Raw genomic sequence first — 20735 nt, forward strand, 5'->3', positions numbered from 1 at the left:
AACAGTCGGAATAGTGTAACACATTCTCACTCTGAGTTCAGCAATCGCTCCAATCTTCAGGATCTAACCAGCAACAGGCGCAGTTGCAGTCGTCATCGGACTCTTTGGTTCCACTAGTAAAATCATGAGCCCCGCTACCCTGAATAGTGTTTTTTTCTACATCTCAGCTCAAGACCATTCCTCAGTCGTTTATCAACGCTGGATTGCAGGAGCAAGTTTCGTGTGGTATTGCCGAGGGCCAGTCTAATAAGCTAGTTTGCCAACTGGAAATGGACTTATGGTGGGAGATGAATATTGGTGCAACCAGGATATACTCTCAAGAGCGACGAATATCCAAGTACCCTATACGAGACTTGTGTCTATGCTAGATTTATTTGGTCTATTTATGCTATAATATACTCATCTTATAGATGTCTTACAATGATTACTAAATTTTTGTTGGTTTATATCCGAATGGCAACGAAATCCTGCCACCCCGTTCTACAGCTATAAATGCCGTGGTCTTGAATCTTTTCCCAGCGCTTTTCTACTGTCGGTATAAGAAACGAAACGCGACGTTGACCCCACAATCAATGCTTTACGTACCTCCACGTAAAACCTTATAATGCTGACATATTGCGGGTCCAGATCCTTATCTCGTATTCAGTCAAGGTCTCCCTCTGCAGCGTATGTCCCGGTCCAACAATCCCACTCCGCTTATCCATTCAAGCAACAAGCTGCCTAGGGCAGCAATTGCTTCTCAGCACTCATTTGAAGCATCATTGTGCAACTTTAATAGTTTCTCTTTTATACTCTCCAGTACAATTCTATTAATGAGCACCATGGATAATGCCAATTTTCCGCAGTTTCAGTTCGATACTGATTTTAGCGAGATGGCAGACACTGAACAGGAGATCACGCTCATCTTTACGTCCCTTCTCTCAGAAACACAATTGCTTACTGCCCCAGAAGCCGCTGCAAAGATCAACGATCTTTTCCCGCACCAACCTCACAAGGACGGGAACAAAAAATCACCAGGAGGTTTCCTTGCCGCCTTTTGGGACATTGCGTTCCAAATCGCTGTCCAGCTTGACTACCGAACTCAACAAATGCAAAAGTTCATCTCTTTGATTAAAGCCCTTCGTGATCTGCCCAGTACTGCTATCCTGGAGGACGGCCGGAGGTTATGGCAGGACTTACCAGACCTGTCGCTTTTCTTTACTGAAAGATGGAATCGTAAGTTAAACCTGAGATTCTTGCCCTGGAACCCTTTGGGAAAAGTGCATACAGCAATCTAACGTGATAAAAAGAAGCGGGCATTACGAATCAAGCTACTATTCCCCCTGAAACCATTCAGCATTGGATCAACTTAAATGGCCTAGCTGCATATCTCACGATTGGAAATCTCTATGGAGGTTGGTACCGCGCGTTGGAAAGTATCAAACTAGGCCTTGAGAACGGCAGCAGAAGAGAAGCTCAAACGATCATCGAGTGCTTCGCACAAGCAGCGGCGCCTTGGTTCATTCTGTCGTCACAGCAGATTTATCACATGTGCAGAGAGAATGCGCTCCAAGACTCAAGTATTCGGGGGAATCTATGGAAAGGGAGACCTGGGTTCAATTTGGAGCGTTGGGCTTTTTGGCGATCACGATTTATCGAGTTGAGAAATCACTCGTTAGCGACTGATGAGCTGAGGAGGGTTCTCGCGGAGGCCGAGGCTGCCATGGAGAGAGTGAGCGAGTGATTCAGCCGGCTGTGTATCTCTTATTGGTATCCTTCCACGACTGCAACATGACAGGGACATACCCTCCTAAGTGGGCAATGTGTATTGGTCTTGCTGAATATACAATATATCCCGAGTACTTGTATGCTGAAACGATGAATCTTCTTGGTTGTAGTAAGTGCGGCTTGAAGAAGAAGTAAAGACAGCTTGTACTTAAGTCAATATCGCTGTTTCCCTCTGCACTGCGTCTGCTGTTAGCTTCCTGTACTCTCAGTTCTGAATTTTGTAGAGCTATATGCATAGTCCAGAATAAAACTCGTATTGACTGGCGGCGGCCGACTTGACATGCGAGACCCGCTTCGTGGCCCCCAAATGGTCTGAGTAACAGAGGAAGAGGCATTTTATTCCCCCTTACATGCCAAATTGATTTTGTTGTTATCTGATCACCTGCCTGCGGAACGAGCTGAGTAACTGATCCATCTTTAGCGTTGCCCCTGTACATGAAACCGGGAACGCAAGGGGACGGCTCAGTCATGCAATTATAAAGACGTATCCAAGAGCTTACTAAGTGTGATTCATAGTGATTCGAGCTTAGCTTAATCTCGGGAAAGGACTATAGTCCAGGGGTATAGAGCTCTTTTTGCTCGATACCTCGTATTACCCTGGAAAACGACCTTCCACTCCATGAAAGCTGATACGATGCTCCTCAGACTATGGTCGTAGAATGTCAATTGCCGAAGATCTGAGTATTCTTGAAACTTATTCCTAGTATCCTGCAACGGCGCATCACTTGTTTCAGCTGTCTCTATAAAAGATGTCAATTTCCCTCGACCTGAAGATTATGTCGAGCAGCATCGCCCTTCTTCTGCATCATTGTTACTAGAACTTCAAAACACTTATAGCGATATGATTGGACTACAGGGTTTGGGCATTGCCCTCTTACTTACTGGTCAAGTCATTGGAGCTACTATACCTTCAGAATCGCCCTCGGGTCTCGAAGCTCGTGGAATGCCAGCAGTAAGTAAAAACTAGCCTGTATATCGACCCAAGTCAATTGGCCTAACTCATTTGTCTAGCGAGTCACTTGTAAAGTCAGCACCGGTACTTTTATCTTCACTGTACAACAGGCCCGCGAGGAGTACAATCGAGTGAGGGGTCTCTATAACCCGAGTACTAAGAAATATCCTACCAAGAGCGGTTATCCCCACGAGTTCAGCAATTTTGGCGACATCAAGTTCGACGACACGGCGTGCAATTCGAAGAAGCGCCCGGTTAAGATCTACGAGTTTCCCATCTACCAACGCTCATCTGAGGGCACTGGAGCTGTGCATTATGATGCCAACAAGTCGAAATCTGACCAGCCTGGGCCAGGAGAATGTCGTGTTGTCTTTACGGCGGAGAACGGGCACCTGTGCGGCGTTATGTGCCATAAGAGCATGACCCCCGGTGGCGATCAAGGATTTATCAAATGCACTGCCTAAGGTGGTTTATGTATTGGCTTGACATGTTTCGGGAGATATATATATTTAATGTATATCCTAGGCGAGATAATTAGGCAACCTTTTGCCAGTATAAGACCGGGAGATTCCGTGTGCAAGCAAGGATCTGTTATGGTTGTGTTAGTAAGCCTGCAAAGAATGACATAAGTATTACCAATCCGCATTAATGAACCTATTACATCCGGACTCTGGTCTCAAGCAGCCAGAGATTATGCACGATCTTCTCAAATTGTCATTCCTCGAATACAAGTTGGTGACTTATGCTAATAGGTTACGTGCTATAAGGTGCTCTTTAGCTTATCTCTTCTTCCCTTCCTTATTACTCTTTTCTCTGTTACTTTTTTCTTCTCTTGTTAGTCTCCAACAGTAAACACTACTTATTGTAAATCACGGGTTCCGGCCCATATCTTATCACAAGCTATAAAGGGAAACACTTCTTCCCGGGTCTGACATGACAGACAGATAAGCGTCAGCATTTTTAACTCTAACATTCCCTCTTATCCTGGAAGCTGTTCTTTCCAGAGGCAACTCCCATTTATGTTTCACGGCGGTACTTTTTTATTTTCATTTCTACATTCAGATATCAATCGGTGTTGCCGTGCTATCAAATTAAGCTGTCTAACGAATGATCGTCGAATTTGTTTGACTTGATCATGTTATTCTTACTTCTCAAAAGACGCTACCGCGCATCTGTTCTGAAAAAGGTCAAAACAGCGCAAGGACGGTAAGTCATTAGCCTGGAAATGGTATGCCTCGTGCTTCCGAAGTATAACACACAAGGATGAGAGATGTTGACAGAGTTTCAAGTTGTTTTCACCATAGTAGGAGATACTATGGACGAACAACCGCTAGCAAAAAGAATACACACCCTTTAACCGTATGGGACTGCGAGCCGGTACGTCGACTTATGAGGCCATGCAAACTTCTTCAGTAGTGGGTTCTAAGTGACAACTAGCTCTATCAGAACATGACGCCTATCCTGGGATGGGCGCTCAGGGGAGATGTAAATATCGAACGGATGAGCGACACGCTCAAACTGTCAGTTCTCCGTAAAGCTCCGTGGCTAACCGGGCGCTTGGCATGGAGAGAGAAACGCGTAAGAAGTCTCATCCATTCTTGATACCCATTTTATGTTCATATATGCACTTTTCTCAGGCGCTGATACTTTCCTGCTCAAGTTCGAAATCGATATACCTGAAGCGTCGCAGGAACAGCCTGAGCCCTTCAGGGTCACTACGTTCGAATCATCAGATCGATCCCTACACGAGATTCTTCCTAACTACATTCCTTTTGGACCGACATCCCCTTCCGTCAAGCGATTCAACCCTCGTAAGGTACCCTGCCTACAGCCTCTAGCAGTCTTTACGAAAACAGCCCACCAGAGTGCAAATCAGAATGAGCGGTTGATGCATCTTCATTTTGTCAAAGCCAAAGACCTAACTTTGATGTGCGTCGCATGGCAGCATGTCGTACTCGATGCACCCGCTCTAAGACTCATAGTTGACGAGTGGGAATGCCGTCTCGCCAAGGACAGTCACATGCGCACGCATGGTCCGGATAAGCATAGAGCAGAGACAGAGGGACTCAAAAGCAGACCCAACTTGGATGAATTGACCAGTACCCTTCAGAAAAGTCCCACCCCTTCCCTTCCGGGATGGGCAGCCGTCACTCTTTGGGGTGGATTGAAGTTGAAACTACTCTCTAAGATTTATAGTCTTCGTTATCCGCGGACATTTGGAACGGCGTACATGCCCCCAAATCTTGTTGCGGCACTGGTTATGCGGGTAAAATCGAATGCAGGACCAGGAGTAGTACTCTCGAGAAATGACATCGTAGCTAGCTGGTTTTACAAGGTAGGATCATCATCCGCCAGATTTACTGCTTCCATTCTATCCTTCCAAAGTGAGCAGGCTGACAAATAACAGGCAACATGCGAAATCTATCCCCCAAGAACAGCTACGACCTTATCTAGAGCTGTGAATCTACGTGGCAAGCATGCTCTTATCTCGCCCAGTGTATCAGGCAACGCTTTAGGCCTGGCCGTCATGCCGAGTGTTCAATCCGGCGCACTTCAGCAAACGTCACTCAAGAATCTGGCACTGGCAACTCGCCGTTCGGTGGAGAAGTTCAAAGATCCAGACTACGTCTCTAAATTTATGGGTTTCAGGATGAATTGCGGTAATACAAACCGCTTTGCAGTTCCAGAAGTGAAGCTCAGCAATCAGCGATGTCTCATCACATCTTTCGTGAATCTCGGACTCTCGAATCCGAATTTTGGAGAAGGAGTTTCGGTAGAGAGGCCAGTGCAATTGACCATGGAGCCGGTTGTGATAAGAGTTATTGATGATTCTAGAGGCGGTTGGAGTTTCCATGGGAACTTACCACGCGCAGCTTGGGATGCTTTGGAGAGAAACATGAAGCGAGAAATGAAAGACCTTGACGCCAAATCCCAACGGAAAGCGATCGAAACCGGTCTCAAAGGTGCTTAGGAGAGCATCTCCCATGACGAAATCTGTTCGAACAATAGGCCTTGTTTTCTTTTATAGATTATTATTGGGAGCCCAAGCGCTTCTATATTTTGTGACTTTTTATGCATGCCCTTGCCCACTTGTATCCCTATCTTTGCAAAATAGCCTGTGTCTCACAGTAGTAATAATATTCGATTACTATGCTGCTAATGGGCTGCCAGGGCTGCATCTCGAAGTCACTATGTTTTGGGAGTTCATTGACTAATCACACAATTTCCTTGCCTTACCAGTGGTCGTGCGTCTAAGAGCGAGCAGCATCTCAGACATGCGGTCTGCAAACCAGCTAGCCCTAACCCAGGGTGCGATGGTCTGTGTAACGGGAAGTAGCGTGTAACGGGAGGTAGAGTGTAACGGGAGTTAGCGTGTTTCTGCAAAATGGGTCGGTACCAACGTTCCCAACAACTCAAGTCGACTTGTTCAACTCAAGCCCGACCCCCTGACTTGCAAGTCAGGAAAAAAGACCATAAGTTAAGTCTACCTAGGTCTTAACTTGCAGGTCGGTAAGTTAATAGGTAAAATTAGTAATAAATAAGTATCTTTTACCTTTTTTTTTAAGGAATTCCTTATAACCTAGGGTAGGTTTTCTTATCTTATCTTAGCTTATTAGTTAGCAGAAAAAGGCTCCCTATAGGGCCCTCTAACCTAATTAGGCTAGACTCGGGATCTACAAGTCGACTTGTATAACTCAATTCTAATTGGCTAAATTGGCGAACTTACGCCTTACCCACTAATTCAAGCCAGTTAAAGAGCCGGCTTAAGTTGAGTTATTGGGAACGTTGGTCGGTACGAAGGGAATTATATGATCTCATACACCAATTAAAACAACAAACCTTTTTGACTGGCTTGACTTATTGTGGGGGGGGTGGGGTGGGAGCGTAGGGGTCAGGCTTGAATTGGATAAAACTGCGCTTCATTTACCTTTGGCTGCATTCGCGGTGTGTGCTACCAATTAGACGCGAAAATGGCACTGAAGAAACTGGTTATATATATCCCTCCTTGTCCCCCCAAACTCCTGTCTGTCTTATTTATCATTCACCCTCTATGCACCTTTCCCATTGTTCTTGTTCCCCCGTGATCATGTTGCCATCACAACTACGCTTGGCGGCCCCTAAAGCCATATCAGCTTTCCAAGCCGACGGTGAAGATATTCCTTCCAGTCTGCACACATCTCATATCTGGCTCAACTGGCTTAGGCGATCACGTCCCAGAATTACCCCATCATATGTCAAGTCCATTCATCATGGCGACATTCCCCATGAGGCTCAGGCATTATGGATCAAGAAGGAGGACCGTTGGCCCCTTGGGCATGCCATCACAGTGGAATTTCTTGAACGGCCAAATTGCCGCGCCGACAGAGTGGTTCATATAGTCGCCCAGTGTGCTGAGCAATGGGTCCGAGACGCAAACGTCAGTTTTCAATTTCTTGCGACCACAGGAAATAACCACGCCGTGAGAAATTCTGACCTCCAGATCACTTTTCAGCCTGGCATCAGTTGGTCTGTCGTTGGAACCCAGGCGCTGAAGATCCCAGGGAGAACTATGAATCTTGCCGTAGAGCCACGGCATACGGACGATCAGATCCGTCGTATGGCATTACATGAACTTGGGCACGCCCTTGGATTCCGCCACGAGCACACCTCCCCAGCATCTACCCTCAAGTTTGACAAGGAAAAATGGATGGCTTGTACCGGGCAAACAGAGAAACATTTCAATGTGAACTTCGAAAAGCGAATTGATGACCGGCCTCGCCTAGTTTCAAAATTCGACCGGCAATCCATCATGATCTACGAAATCCCCCAGGAGTGTGAGTGGAACGTGGACAGAGTTCACATCCCTTTGACCAATCGTCTGTCCGTCATAGACCAGGCAGTTGTCAAAATTGCATATCCCTTCGAAGCAACCAGCCGTCAACTTGTCAACGACCAGTGGCACTGTCATAAAGGGACCTGTAAGCCGGGAAGGGTTCAATGTGATCTTTGCAAGCACATTTCAGAGCTCTCTCCTTTGGGAGAATAGGAATGGTCGGGAACTGGCTCGGCAAAAGGTCCTAAGTAGAACTTCCAATTGTGGACAGATATGGCATCTGGCAAATGGTATCGTTTAAGAAATCGTGTTTTTTAATAGATTACTCTATTGATATACAGGGTTTCTGGCTGTACTGCGCTCATTTCTAGATGGGCAATTAATGTATTTAACAAGATATCGATGCAATTAGATAGTTACTGGTTATTTTTTTTCAATTGCTCTCGATCCTAAAATGATTTCACGATGATCTGGATACCGTGAGTTCTCTTTAATCATCTGTGTGCAAACGCCAGCAACTGTCAAAAAGTGATATTAGCGTGGTTGGCTCACAGATCTACTGGACAGACAAAATCTTCCTTCCTGTAAGGTGGCCGGCACTTGCTTTCATTATTCTAAAAACCAGGGCTCTCGAGACCTTCGGTTATTTGAATCTCTGCGATACGTGCCGTAACAAGTGAATACCCAGTGCTCTGACATTTGGGAACGGATGGGCTGTATGTTTGGGACTCATCTGGTCTCAAGCGTTTGGTGATCCGTAGCGCGTGGACCGGCGAGATCCTACCAATGTGAGTCCTGGAGATTTGGATTACTTCCACCTAGCCAGTCAAGACTCGTATTAGCAGCACCTTAAGATGTCGGAGCCTTATTATGTTTAAGTTGGGAACGTCTCGTCTCTTGAATGACCGCCGTGGCGCCCGCTAGACCAAAGCTCTTTCGTGTATGCACGAGAACCTGAGGCATCAGCCTACTGTTTCACCACCCCTGTCGGGGCTAGGAATCCCGTATTTAGAAGTGATCCTGTCGGGAAACCCTCCGCTCAATTTAACCAACCATGCATATCGAACTTTGATTTCCTGTTGTACAAAGCGTAGATTGGTCACAATGAGCACTCCATCTTTTGATTAAAGGAGCAGGTGGCGGTCGGTTTGACCTTATACAGCTACCTGAACCACGCAGTGGTTTAATTTGACCGCTCAGGGAGGGCTGGGTTGCTCGCAGCGCAACATTCCCTTACCTAATGCGAGGATCTCTAACGACTTCACCTTGAGTCAACTAATTTTAACAAACTCTTTTGAGATCTCTGAAACATCATATATTTACTTGCTTTAGTGCAAATCAGCTGGTCATCACAAATCCACTCGATGCAGCAGAGTTTCTAAATAAGTGACTGCTAACCACTTCGATGCTGCCGATAGGATATTTTGAATAGCACACATATTGAGAATCGGCTCATTTCAGTAGATGGAGACCATTAGAGTTACAATCAGGCCATAGAAAAATGATACATCGAGGAACACAGAGATTTCAAGTGTAATAGCTATAGGATAAGATAAGTTAAGGCATGATTCGCGTTAAGAAGGAGAGCACTAGCAATGAGAATTCAGCCATCTATCCAAACACAAATTGGCATAGCTACTCCAGCTCAACAGATATATAAATTGCGTCTCAGCAAGTTAAATTACCACAATAGTAAAATCGGTCATAAGGATCAACTGCAAATAGTCATTACAGATCCAGAGAGTAAACTAAACCTGATAGAGTTCAACTTTTCCAATAGCCTATGCACATCTGACCTTAAGGGTTGTGAGAAGCGATCTCGAAAGTAGCCCCCTCCCCGCAATCCCCACCAGTTGCAAATCCACCACCACAAACATCCTGAACCGAAACCGAGATGCCCGTAAAGTTCTCATCAGAGTCTACCTTTCCAGGAAACTTGTTATCTCCAGCCTTGACTTCACAGCCGTTGATTCTTCCAAAGGCACTGGCAGCGCAGTTGAAGGAAAACTCTCCTTCCCAGCAAGACGACTTGATCTTGAGCTCCATGTTGGGATTGGCGCAGGGAGATGCATTCCCGGGGTATGACTCGCTGTAGAGCTCCTTGCCCGTGTTGTCGGTGATGGTCAGGCCGCTGGTGTGGCCGGTTTGGGTGCCGCCTGGGCCACCGGTTGCGAAGTCTCCGCGGGAGTAGATGAAGTTGAGGTTGTTGGCGGCAAGGGCGGTGCTGGCCATTGCAGCAGTGAGAAAGAGGTCTTTGAAGTACATGGTGTATTGAGTCTAATTGCTTGAAGAGTTGTTAAATGAAGTTGTGTGTGAATGATTGTCGATATCGAGCCAGAAGGAAGCGACCTCAGCGCGATTTATAGTTTTTCCTTCCAACTGAGCAATTTCGATTCTAGGCTGTACCAAACCTTCAGGTATACCAAATTAAGCATGCCGAGACGTAGATTCCTTCCGAGTTATCATGATATCTAGGATTTAAATCCAACTTTAATACACCGCTCGAAAGAGATACTGTAAGAAGTAATCGACCCGCTTCCTTTGATGCTGATCGCAAAACCGCCTGAAAGATCGGCACACTGCCCCATCATCCTTCCAGGCTGTCAAAATCGGTAGTTGTATATATTTCTAATAGTTAAATCCGATCATCATTAAAGTCCCCTCCTTGTTACATTGGGAATGGATACTTCCCCGTACGGAGAATAATTGAGTCAGTGTGGAGATTGCATAATGTTTTGACATGACTTGTTTCTTTCTCAATATGGCTGAATATACGAGCGCCCAGCTGCTCAATCGACGACGCTCTTGTGCCAAATATGGTATTGAGCGTGCACTCGACAGGACGCGCACTTCTCGTCTGAGTTAAGCTAGAAATCCATATCCAAGGTATTAAAAACACGCGATCCAGACTATTGAGGCTTGCAGCAATAGTTTGGACTACTATGCACGAAAGTGGTCAAACGACTCAATTGTGGCTGTGAGATGCATCGCTAGCAGCTCCTGGTAACGGTGTAGATTTTTGAAGTTATGATTCATGTCTATGAAGAGGGCCATGAACTATGCAGATAGTTGATTCTCACTGGCAATTGCTGAAATAAGAAGTATCTATTTTATAAGGAGTCATACTTATGTATTATCGAGGTTGTTAAATCCCTTTGCATCAGTGCTCTTGTACGCTAGTCCTTGTAACTAGGCTGTTTAGGGACAGATTATTCCAGACTTCCCCGCTATATTTAAAGTGGCTGGCTGGCTGGTGATCTAGACCTTTCTTTTAAGACAAGTGGCTCTATTTAGACCATCCTTAGTCTAGATATTGAGAAGGAAGAATGCTTATCTTTATGTATATAATAGTTCTTATTTGTATTTACTTCTTTAGTTTTGATACCGCAAACCTTGGTTCTAGACTTTTGACTTGAATATTGCCTACCCTTCATTCCCAGCTTTCCTTCCGACCACTTGTTATATCCATTTAAATCATGGCGACGTTGCTAATCTGGAACAACCAAAATGGGGCCCTTGCCATCAATCGCGACAATTTGCGGGACGTCATCAACCAAAGCCTCCAGAACTACATTCCAAGCGTCTGCTTACAAGTAGAAGCCCGCTGCGAGCAAGAGGGGTTCAGCTGCAGCATGAGTTCCAACGTTCGTCCTGGCGGTCAACCCAATTTGAGTGAGGTAACGGGCGAGACGGTATTATCCTACAGCTATAGTAACCAGAGCCACGATGGGGCGGGCATCAACGACAACTTGGGCTCGTTCACCATTGGTACAACCTACAACATGGACATCCAGTTCACCAACATCAATGGCAGTGCCTCTATCGTCGTTACCCAGCATTTAGTAATCAGCTATGACATGGCAATATTCCAGACCGCGACCAGTGGAAATGCGGTTGACAAAACCATTGTTGACACTTACACCCTTACCGTTGCTGAGAATGGCATCCTGGGCGCCAGTGTGGACCCTATGATTACGGATAATTCCACTGCGCCTGATGATCTCATTCAGAATTTCTTCACTGATTCCGATGGGTTTATCGAGGAACTTCGAAGCGGGGGCGACGCTCTTCAGTCAACAGCGCTAAGCGTTCCTCTGTCCAACACGGCAGCATACAGCTTCCCAGGCGGACAAACCTCTACTTTCAAGAGTGTCCAATTCTCAGACAATCAGGACCTAGTTGCTTCTGTAGCATAGGTTGATCCCATGGCCGCTCTTTCAACTTTGCTCTTCCACGCAGGGCAGGCATTCTTAGACGTTGCTAGAAGAAGGGGATATGCAGGAACTGGAAAGCAGTACTGGTAGCTGTTCTTATACTTATGTCACAATTGAACTTCATTTACCAGCTTTTGCAGTAATGTAGCTGGTCAATATACCTGACAGATCCAATTGAAATACGTATTCCTATGACCGCTTATGCATGCTGTATCCTTCCAATATCAAGACCTCCACTACTTTCCACTGTGTGATCATTCTCTATTGCCGCCCCCGGATGACTTCCCTCAAGGGTCTCTTTTGACTACTTACTGAGAGTGCCAAGCATCAAACTGAGGTTCAGTTTCCGGTAGTTGGATCTTCCGCAGCTCCTAGTTGTCGTGCAGAAGAACACCTTGCTCTCGCAGATGCCCAATCGTTTCCCTGGTCCATTCCTGGCATCGTCGCAGAGGCTTCTCAGGGTCGATTTTTTTGAGTCCATCATACTGCTTTCCTGGGGGGGGATTTGCCTCACAGATTGCTTTAACACGAGGCAAATCATCGACTACAATCACTCCTATCTCTGTCCATGACTCGAAAGTTGCTTCGGACCTGGGACTTTGAGAGGTTTCCCTTATTTCGAGAGTAGATCCATTCATTGCATTCCCCGTGACGTTGAAGATGGTCCCCTCCTTTTTGTTGCCTGTTTTGATAAAATTTGCATGGTGGTTTCGTGGGATACCCATGGATTCAACGAGATAGACTGAGTAATGTGACATTCTCAAGGAGAAAAAGTATAAGGAGATTTATGAGGCTGGTAAAGAGAGTATAGAATATCATAATTATAATATCGCCAAACTTATAGGCAATTACTAGGCAGAAAAAAGGTCGTACCTTGAAAAGGAACGCCAGGCGCCGCTATATTAACAGAATCCACGTTGGTTGCCTGGCTTCGTAGGGTCGGATGTGGGGACAGCTATTTTTAGCTCTGTGAGCTCCAAAGAATTTTATATTTTAAGAAGCAAAGTACTATTTGCCGTACCTGGCTGGCGCCTGGGATACTATAAAATGATTGTTGTTTAAAGATAGATGAGACCGTGGTGCCATATTGCGATTAAGGGCCATTGGCCAGTGAGTTTTGGAGATGGCTGGGGTATTCCGCAACGTTGGAAATTTGACGGGTTGTACCACAGAGGCGCCGAGCGTGGGGCGTGAAAGTGACTTCAGTGGTCTCTCGCTGATTGAAGAGTGGCTATCTGATCCCACGTACAAGTGAAGGGCTTTTGAGATGCAGGTTTACAGTAGAGGATAAATTGAGACATTGGTATCTGTGCAATACTTTTTATTTTACCTTACGAAGTAAATATAACTGACTGTCACCAAGCTCATTAATGGTAGTTTAGGGTAAGTCAGGTAGTGGCCACTTGAGCCAGGTGTAAAACACATATCAAACCTACCCATAGACCCCCAAAATTACATGGTCTGGTCGCCAATATGCAGAATAGAAATGCTTGGTCTGGTCAATCATCTTGGCAATAATTAAGACGATGCCGTTGTTTCCGCAGCTGTCACTGCCAAGCCAAGAGTGACGCCTTGACCAACGTCACAAGCGATCGAGCGTCCACAGGGCTAGAGTCCCTGTAATTTTGAATGCTTTGTGGCCAATCACTGCAAGACCCTCTAAGCGAGGACACATTCTTCTTATCCCGAATTAGTCAATTTCACGCAGCAGCATGTTAGTGCTTGAGTATTTCGCCAAAAGCGGTGGGTATATCCACTTGCACCCTTGTCTCGGGGATTTCCATCTGGGGAATGACTCCTCCTTGGCGTAAATCTCCTTTATGCATGAAGTCGCCCGATTGACGTTCAACAGCTGTGATATCTCATGGCGACATCAAGCCATGTAACAAATTCAGGTGTGATTTTGACAAAGAGAAGTCTAGGATAACGGTTAGCAAAGATAAGCTCAATGGGCTTGCAGCCTCTTCCACCGATCGTGCGATTTATCACGCCAAGATCTCAGGGAAGGCAACCGGGCGAATTATGGATGCTGGCGCCTAAACCCGGAAATTACAGCTGACAGCGCTAGTCATGTCGAGATTTATCCGGCGACGAAGGATCGCATTTTAAAATCTCACGATGCCCATTCCCTTTGCCTCTGCAAACTTCCATTCACGTCACTCGTTCCACCCGATCGTCACTCGTTTACGTCCAACTTCTTAACCATGCATCTCTCAACTCTCGCCGCGTTCGTCGCCATCTCTGGCTTCGCCTCCGCAGAACCCAACGGCTGGTCCAAGACCAAAGAAGCAGACGACAGCCCCTCCAAGCTCGACGACTGCGGCTGCTGGCCTATCTACCAGGCTATCCTAAAGTGCCAAAAGCTCAAGTGGCCCGAGGAAGAAACACGGGACTGTGTGTGCATTCCCAACCCAGATGGTTGGTACGGTTCCATGGATGGCTGCCGTACTTGTCTGAGCTCCAACTCTGAGCACGAATTCTTCGATAATACCGCCAAGCTGGTCACCCAGCTATTCGTTTCGTGCACCAACGCTGGCGGCGGCGTTACCAGCAATGGAAACAGTATCTGCGCCAGCAACGCGTACCGCGAGGCATGTGTATCGCTGGGAACAAATGGGAAGCCCAGCTGGGCTAGTTTTGAGCAAGAAGGAGTCAGTGGAAATGGGACTTATGTGCTGGATATCAAGGAATTCGGCGCAGACGATGATGAGTCTACATCTACGACAAGTGCGAAGACAACTACCAAGACAAGCACTGCTGAATCCAGTGGTAGCACCGAAAGTACGACCGTAGCCGTGGCTGCTACTACTGGTACCACGGAGACATCTTCAGGCAGCGCTACTTCGGATGCGACATCGGGAACTGAGACTCCTGTTGCATCGGCTACAACAGCGCCAAACTTGGGCATGAGGCTTGCTGGTCACGGAGCTGTTGGCATGGGTCTGGTCGCGGTAGTTGGTGCCATGTTGCTTTAGTTTATACTGTGTAGTATCCAGATGCTAGAGTTGACTATGCTGTTAGTAATACCTTAATAATACGAGACTTTGCTTCCTACCAAAACCCTGATCCTTGAATGAAAGTTGAAACTCCATGAGTTTATTGACCCTTGAATATCTTCTCAATGTCGCCCTGATTTCACTTACTTTGAGATGGAATGTCGAGCTTCAAGATCGAAAGATGAGAACAGATGAGGAGTATGAGTACCCGGATCTTGGGGCTGTTTTGGCATATGGTCTTTCCATCCCCATTGTTTCTTGAACTTGTAAACCGTTATAGAGTCAGATACATAACTTTAACCGGTAGAAGGCAAAAGGCCGTTCTCCTTATAACAGTCTGTGGTATCACGAAACCGAAGGTCTCAAACTCGATCCTGCAATTAAATACATGCAAGACAAATCTTCTGTTTCATCGGCTCGAGTCCAGAAATTCTCCTTGTAAAGTTACATCTCACATCCAATGATACCCATTCTCGGTGCCGGCATACCTTTGGACCATAGACACTTAGTAATTGAACGGCAAATGATGGCTAGTATTAGCGGTTGGAGTGGCTTGTCGACTACTGACTTGGGCGGGATAGGCAAACAGCCCAGCGTAACGGCCAGTCAGTTATGAAACATAGATTGCCATCCTGTGATCACCCAAGACTGCGAAACTGAGCTTTGATCAAGTCATCGCCGTTACTAAAATTAAAAAAAATCTTCATCGTCCCCTTAAGTCGTTCCCCCGCACTTTCTGGTCGACAGGGCTAAGATCGGGGCTCAACATCGCGGTTCCCGTCTCAGCCCAACGCGCGCCAACGGAGGCGATGGCTGCGCTTGCAATCCTCCACAGAATAACAACAGACAATAACACAGACAATGTACTGATTGATCCCAATCTAAACAATTGATCCCGATCCAAATTTGTTTCAACGATCCTTATCTCCCGTACACGGCCTCTCGTAACAACTAATTGCAGCATCTCCAATCCAAGGAAAATAAAATACGACATTCATGGGTCAAACCAATTGGATGCGTCCCGCACGATCCCGGAAAAACATAAAACAGCCATGGTCCGATAAAAACAGGTCTCCCCGGGGCTCCCAGCCAATCTGGTGGGTTTAGTGTTTAAGGCTGACTTCGACAACGCTGTGCCGCTGCTAGCTTAGTGGTTCCATGCTTGTTCCATGAAAAACTTAAACGCCATTTTTGTAACCCAATGGGTCACGTCCAGCGGGGGGAATGGTGTTCCCAGCGCAATTCGAAGTCTTGGAACGAGGAGTTGGTTACATTATGGCGTGCCGAGACGACTTCTTCACTGTTGGTCCCGTCTGCCGTCGCAGTGAAGAATCACTGCCGATTGTGCCGTGTCTCAGGTATCCTGTCAATAATTCAACGGCATATTTCCCCAGACCACGCTCTATTGGACTCAGCTCTCTGTGCCAACAGTCACTGCAAGCCATAATGTAACCAACTCCTCCTTTCCCCAGACTCAGCGCAAGTCTCCGCTATATGTAATACCCCGAACCTTATCGCATCTTTCATCCCAATGTAACAATTTCCCGAGTCACGACAATAACTCAAAAATCCCCGTGGCGTCAGCGGATAGCGTCTAGGCCGGTCCTCTAGCATTGAATCTGCGACTTTTGGGTCGCAAGATCGGCTGCTTCACTGCTCAATGCGCTATGATCGCGGCCGGCGCTATGGCTTTGGGGTTGTGATCTTCATGCATTAAATTGAACCGTTAGTGGGTGTTGGGCACTGACTTGTATTGACGATCGAAGCTAACGGCGGTAGTTTCCAAGAACCCGGAGCCCCCCCTCTCCCCTTGGTTTTGCATATCATGGATACAATGCCCAAACCAGGGGAACATCTCTCAATTTCCGTATTGAACGTCTTTCTTACAAGTCATTATATCTTGGTCCCGCTCTTGGCGTTGCTTTCTTTGTTTCTTTCAACAGTCATCATATCAAACTTTAGTACTCGTTCTTCATTACATTCCAGCCATGGCGGGCTTTTTGATCCCCCCGGGGTACAAGCCCGAGACTCCAAACGATTTGGAGATGAACATCGTCAGTCTCATCTTTGGCTTCAGCCTGGGCGCGTCAATGTTCACTGCTGGCATGGCCATCAAGCAGACGATGCAGGCGTACCAGAGAAAAAGGCTCTTCAGTGCATACATCGTCATGTGCTGGCTCGATTGGACTGGATGCAACTGCATGGGAATCATCACTTACTGCTGGCTGCGAGGCTACGCCCCCCCAAGGTCAGAACCCTCCTCTGTCCTCTTCTCCCGTTGCATACTGACTCATACCGCTCTCTAGCTTCTGGGTCTTTTTCTTTATCAGTATGTCGTCCTATCTCCAGTTTCCAACTTATACTTATGTCTTCGCAGTTGTTTTCTGGAGTATGCAGATCCAGTTTACCCTCCAGATCATCATCAATCGAATATCCCTCCTCCTCGGTAACAAAACGAACATCAACAGAGTCAAGTGGGGAGTTGCAGTGATTGCAAGCTTGATTAACATCAGCGGTTTCTGCATCTGGGTACCGGCTCGCTTACAGATCTCACACCTGTACGAAGAAATCAACATCGTGTGGGACCGTACCGAAAAGGCTGTCTTCTTGATCGTCGATCTAGCGCTCAATCTCTACTTTATATATCTTGTTCGGTCGCGACTCATCGCTTGCGGACTGACGAAGTACATTGAGCTGTTCCACTTCAACGTCGTTATGGTGATCATATCAGTGTCGCTGGATTGCGTGCTGATGGGAGCTACATTTCTCCCCAGTCCTGTCGTGTCAGTATGCCCTATACCTACATTGCGTCATGTCTAACCTCTATCAGCTATGTCCAGTTCCATCAACTCGTCTACCTCCTCAAACTGTACATCGAGATGAACGTCGCCTCTCTTCTAGGCCACATAGTCAAGAGCTCAAGAGAGCAAGACGCTAGACCCTCCGAAGGAGGTCGACAGAGGGTTCGCGATGAGTTGGTTAGCGGTCGGATGACTACGTTTGTCACGGCGAGTCGTACAGGCCATGTGCGACTGGACGATATGTCGCGAGATGACTCGTATCGAAGGACACCCGACTGGGAGAATGGCATAATGAAGAAGGTTGAGACCAAGGTCGTCTTTACAGAATCCCAGGACCAGGCGTCTACTTCGGATCAAGAGCGCATGGTATGAGTTTCTTATGTCGGAGTATACAAACATCTCATGATAAACTAGCGTCTATATTCACTACTATGTAGCAATTATATAATGAGTAATGTAAAGCATTCGCCCCCAAGGACAAGTGGTTGTATAAGCATTAGCCCCCAATGCATGCCCTCAATGGACAGATGACTAGCCTCAGAACATAAGCAGCAAACCCAGTGATTCTGAGGATGGGCAAAGTCTTGATGTGACTTTATCGGGTCTTGTCATGATTCCAACATCATGGGATCCCAACAACTGTTGCAAGATAAGCCAAGACTGTAGCGCTTACTGTTCCGCGTCACCAACCTATCTACAGCTTCTGTGCCTCATTTAATAGTCAATCACAACGCCTCAATTGATCTGACGTAAGAACTTCTCTCGCACTCGCTTCATCCTGTTCCATTTCCGCCAATCCAGGGTCACTGCGGATACAATAAGCTTATTCAGCCATCCTCTAGGAAACGGATATATAGCGGGATGCTGTCTGGAAATTTCCGTCTTTCCAGTGATCTCCAAAAAGTCACCTCAAAGTCCTAAACGACCATGAGCAAATCTACGAGACCTAGCAGCTTTCCAGGTTTCAGTCCCTTATCAGATAGAGTATTCGTTCGTCCCGGTGAAACGCCGACAGGCACTGATCCAAACCCTGAACACCCCCGCACTGTCGTCATCTACGGCTGGGGCGACGCACCTCCAAGACACATCTCAAAGTTCACCGATGTCTATCGACAGTTATACCCCCATGCCAAGCAAGTCGCCGTCCTGTCGCCTATCTACAAAGGCTTCATCGATCATGTGGCTAAACGCACAAAGGACATGCTTCCGGTTATAAACGAGGTCTTCCCCAACGATGCATCGGATGGCCTAGTCTTGTTCCACGCCATGTCCAATTCTGGAACTCTCAACTACTCGGCCACCTTGAATGCCTACAAGGAGAGGTACAACCAGCCGATGCCCCATACACTGACGGTCTATGACTCTACGCCGGGATCGCCATATCTCACGTGGGATAATCTCAAGCGATTTTCTTACGCCATGGCCATCAGTTTAGCAGCCAAGCTTCACTTACCATTCATTGTGACACAAGTGCTTTGCGCCTGGTTCTTTGTTCTGATCCATGTATTCGACTACCTTGCGGGAAGAGAGTCTGCACCCAAGTTCAGCCACAGGATCTTCACCAATGAGGAGTGGGAAAGCAAAAAGAGCACACGACTATTCTTGTACGGAAAGGGAGACATACTCATTCCGTGGCAGCATATTGAAGGATATATGGCTGTTTCGCGGGAAGCCGGATACCCTAGCGAGGGGCAGGTCTTTGAAAGTGGACATGTTGGGCACATGAAGAAGGATCCAGAGAAATATTGGGAAGCCATTCAAGATTCTTGGGGGAGGGCTATAGGTAGACTATAGAAGGCACTAATTATAAGGCAAAAACAAAAGTCCTAGTTATAGGTAAGTCTACAGTTTATAGCAGTATTATGTAAAGTTTTTAAAGGTTTTAATAATTTACTTATTTTATATTAAGAGTTATATGTTTAAGATTTAAGTTAAAATAGAATTAAATAAATACAATTTAAGTAAAATGTTATGTATATATATATTTATTAAATTGCAAGTTTTTATAATATGGCATAAACAGGGATTGTCAAAATATCGCAAAGAGTATAAGACGTAAATCACACAGCCATTACTGTGCACGTGAGCTATTTCTTGTGTTACGTTGGGCCTCAATCGAAATGACTCTTTACAGCCTTATTATCTTCCTAATTGGACCTAAAGCCGCAAGAGAGCCTCAATTGCGACATTGAACCTATGAGCGCTTTGTGGGTATGTGCCCGCCTCGGCTGCCTTGTAGGCGCAGCCGCAACAGCTGATGTCACCAGAATTCCGCGCCACTGGTAATCAGCCGGCGCATATGCCTCGTCTTGCATGCAGTCCTGACTGCCTTTTGCATTCTTGTTATCCCTACGGACTGAAACCGAGTGCTTCCAAAAGGAGTATGCCTGCATCATCACTTGACATGGGGGTATATAATGGTGTGACCCCTCAGGCACAGTTGGTGGGCTGACATGCTTCTCATTCTGGACAAATTTCCACCGCACAAAAACAATTAGATTGCTCACTGTTGAGGGCCTAGTAATGTTGCCCTATAACGCCAGTATTACTAACGCAATCCTCCAATTCAAGCACCGGGCCTCGACGTGTTAGCGTTTCCCTTTCCATCTTAGCCTTCTATCATATATTATTTGCTGTTTCAAGACCTCTATACTGCTCAGAACTGCAAACAGTGAGTACATCTATACAATAAGCTTTTTCTCACTCAGTATCTACGACTGACTAGCATAACAGTGTGCGGTGGGCCAAGTTGTCTTCTCATCAGTGCAACAAATGCTTGCGACAGGTTTCCTCAAGTGAGTGTAACACCAAGGCCCGAGCCAAATCCTGCCGACAGGGAAGAACACGAACTCTGGCTGCAAGAATATCAGCAGTGGGGAGATGTCAAGTGCGCTTGCGGTGATGGCTACTTTTGTCGGCGTCATGCAATCTGGATTCCAGGTAGCGATGTCAAGGACGGGATTGCATTACCGCGTGAAAGACAGCACGAAGGTTGTCCCATCAGTCACTACCAGCCCACGCGCCGCACAGAAGTAGTAGCAGATACAGAACAGGCAGCCAGTCTGGAAGATCGTCGGCAACAAAGCAAGGACAGTCGCAGATCCTCAGGTCGGCACTCAACCTCTCGAAGTCAGACTAGTTCCAGAGATGAACCCGAAAGGCCATCAGCCAGTTCATCGTCCCGGCATAAGA

General features: G+C 46.6%; 10 protein-coding genes; 8 read left to right on the forward strand and 2 right to left on the reverse strand.

Annotated features, from left to right (window-relative positions):
* Positions 1–821: 821 nt before the first annotated feature.
* On the forward strand, positions 822–1723 carry FFUJ_09216 (uncharacterized protein; the record flags this gene model as incomplete). XM_023568907.1 has 2 exons in its annotated part: positions 822–1215; positions 1290–1723. The coding sequence occupies 2 exons, from the start codon at positions 822–824 to the stop codon at positions 1721–1723; spliced, it is 828 nt and encodes a 275-aa protein (XP_023436027.1).
* Positions 1724–2608: 885 nt separating this feature from the next.
* Positions 2609–3183, forward strand: FFUJ_09215 (uncharacterized protein; the record flags this gene model as incomplete). XM_023568909.1 has 2 exons in its annotated part: positions 2609–2719; positions 2779–3183. 2 exons carry the CDS (start codon positions 2609–2611, stop codon positions 3181–3183), a joined length of 516 nt encoding a protein of 171 aa, XP_023436028.1.
* A 1148-nt stretch (positions 3184–4331) lies between these two features.
* FFUJ_09214 (uncharacterized protein) lies at positions 4332–5690 on the forward strand (the record flags this gene model as incomplete). XM_023568910.1 has 2 exons in its annotated part: positions 4332–5054; positions 5127–5690. The coding sequence occupies 2 exons, from the start codon at positions 4332–4334 to the stop codon at positions 5688–5690; spliced, it is 1287 nt and encodes a 428-aa protein (XP_023436029.1).
* A 1116-nt stretch (positions 5691–6806) lies between these two features.
* On the forward strand, positions 6807–7745 carry FFUJ_09213 (uncharacterized protein; the record flags this gene model as incomplete). Its single annotated transcript, XM_023568911.1, has 1 exon — positions 6807–7745. One exon carries the CDS (start codon positions 6807–6809, stop codon positions 7743–7745), a length of 939 nt encoding a protein of 312 aa, XP_023436030.1.
* Positions 7746–9329: 1584 nt separating this feature from the next.
* FFUJ_09212 (uncharacterized protein) lies at positions 9330–9797 on the reverse strand (the record flags this gene model as incomplete). The annotated part of the gene is made up of 1 exon (XM_023568912.1): positions 9330–9797. The coding sequence occupies one exon, from the start codon at positions 9795–9797 to the stop codon at positions 9330–9332; it is 468 nt and encodes a 155-aa protein (XP_023436031.1).
* Positions 9798–11008: 1211 nt separating this feature from the next.
* On the forward strand, positions 11009–11728 carry FFUJ_09211 (uncharacterized protein; the record flags this gene model as incomplete). The annotated part of the gene is made up of 1 exon (XM_023568913.1): positions 11009–11728. The coding sequence occupies one exon, from the start codon at positions 11009–11011 to the stop codon at positions 11726–11728; it is 720 nt and encodes a 239-aa protein (XP_023436032.1).
* A 389-nt stretch (positions 11729–12117) lies between these two features.
* Positions 12118–12504, reverse strand: FFUJ_09210 (uncharacterized protein; the record flags this gene model as incomplete). The annotated part of the gene is made up of 1 exon (XM_023568914.1): positions 12118–12504. One exon carries the CDS (start codon positions 12502–12504, stop codon positions 12118–12120), a length of 387 nt encoding a protein of 128 aa, XP_023436033.1.
* A 1446-nt stretch (positions 12505–13950) lies between these two features.
* FFUJ_09209 (uncharacterized protein) lies at positions 13951–14721 on the forward strand (the record flags this gene model as incomplete). Its single annotated transcript, XM_023568915.1, has 1 exon — positions 13951–14721. One exon carries the CDS (start codon positions 13951–13953, stop codon positions 14719–14721), a length of 771 nt encoding a protein of 256 aa, XP_023436034.1.
* Positions 14722–16730: 2009 nt separating this feature from the next.
* On the forward strand, positions 16731–17915 carry FFUJ_09208 (uncharacterized protein; the record flags this gene model as incomplete). XM_023568916.1 has 3 exons in its annotated part: positions 16731–16990; positions 17049–17460; positions 17517–17915. The coding sequence occupies 3 exons, from the start codon at positions 16731–16733 to the stop codon at positions 17913–17915; spliced, it is 1071 nt and encodes a 356-aa protein (XP_023436035.1).
* A 555-nt stretch (positions 17916–18470) lies between these two features.
* On the forward strand, positions 18471–19337 carry FFUJ_09207 (uncharacterized protein; the record flags this gene model as incomplete). The annotated part of the gene is made up of 1 exon (XM_023568917.1): positions 18471–19337. The coding sequence occupies one exon, from the start codon at positions 18471–18473 to the stop codon at positions 19335–19337; it is 867 nt and encodes a 288-aa protein (XP_023436216.1).
* Between the last annotated feature and the right edge of the window lie 1398 nt (positions 19338–20735).

Source organism: Fusarium fujikuroi, chromosome FFUJ_chr09, assembly GCF_900079805.1.
Source record: "Fusarium fujikuroi IMI 58289 draft genome, chromosome FFUJ_chr09".
Lineage (NCBI taxonomy): Eukaryota > Fungi > Ascomycota > Sordariomycetes > Hypocreales > Nectriaceae > Fusarium > Fusarium fujikuroi.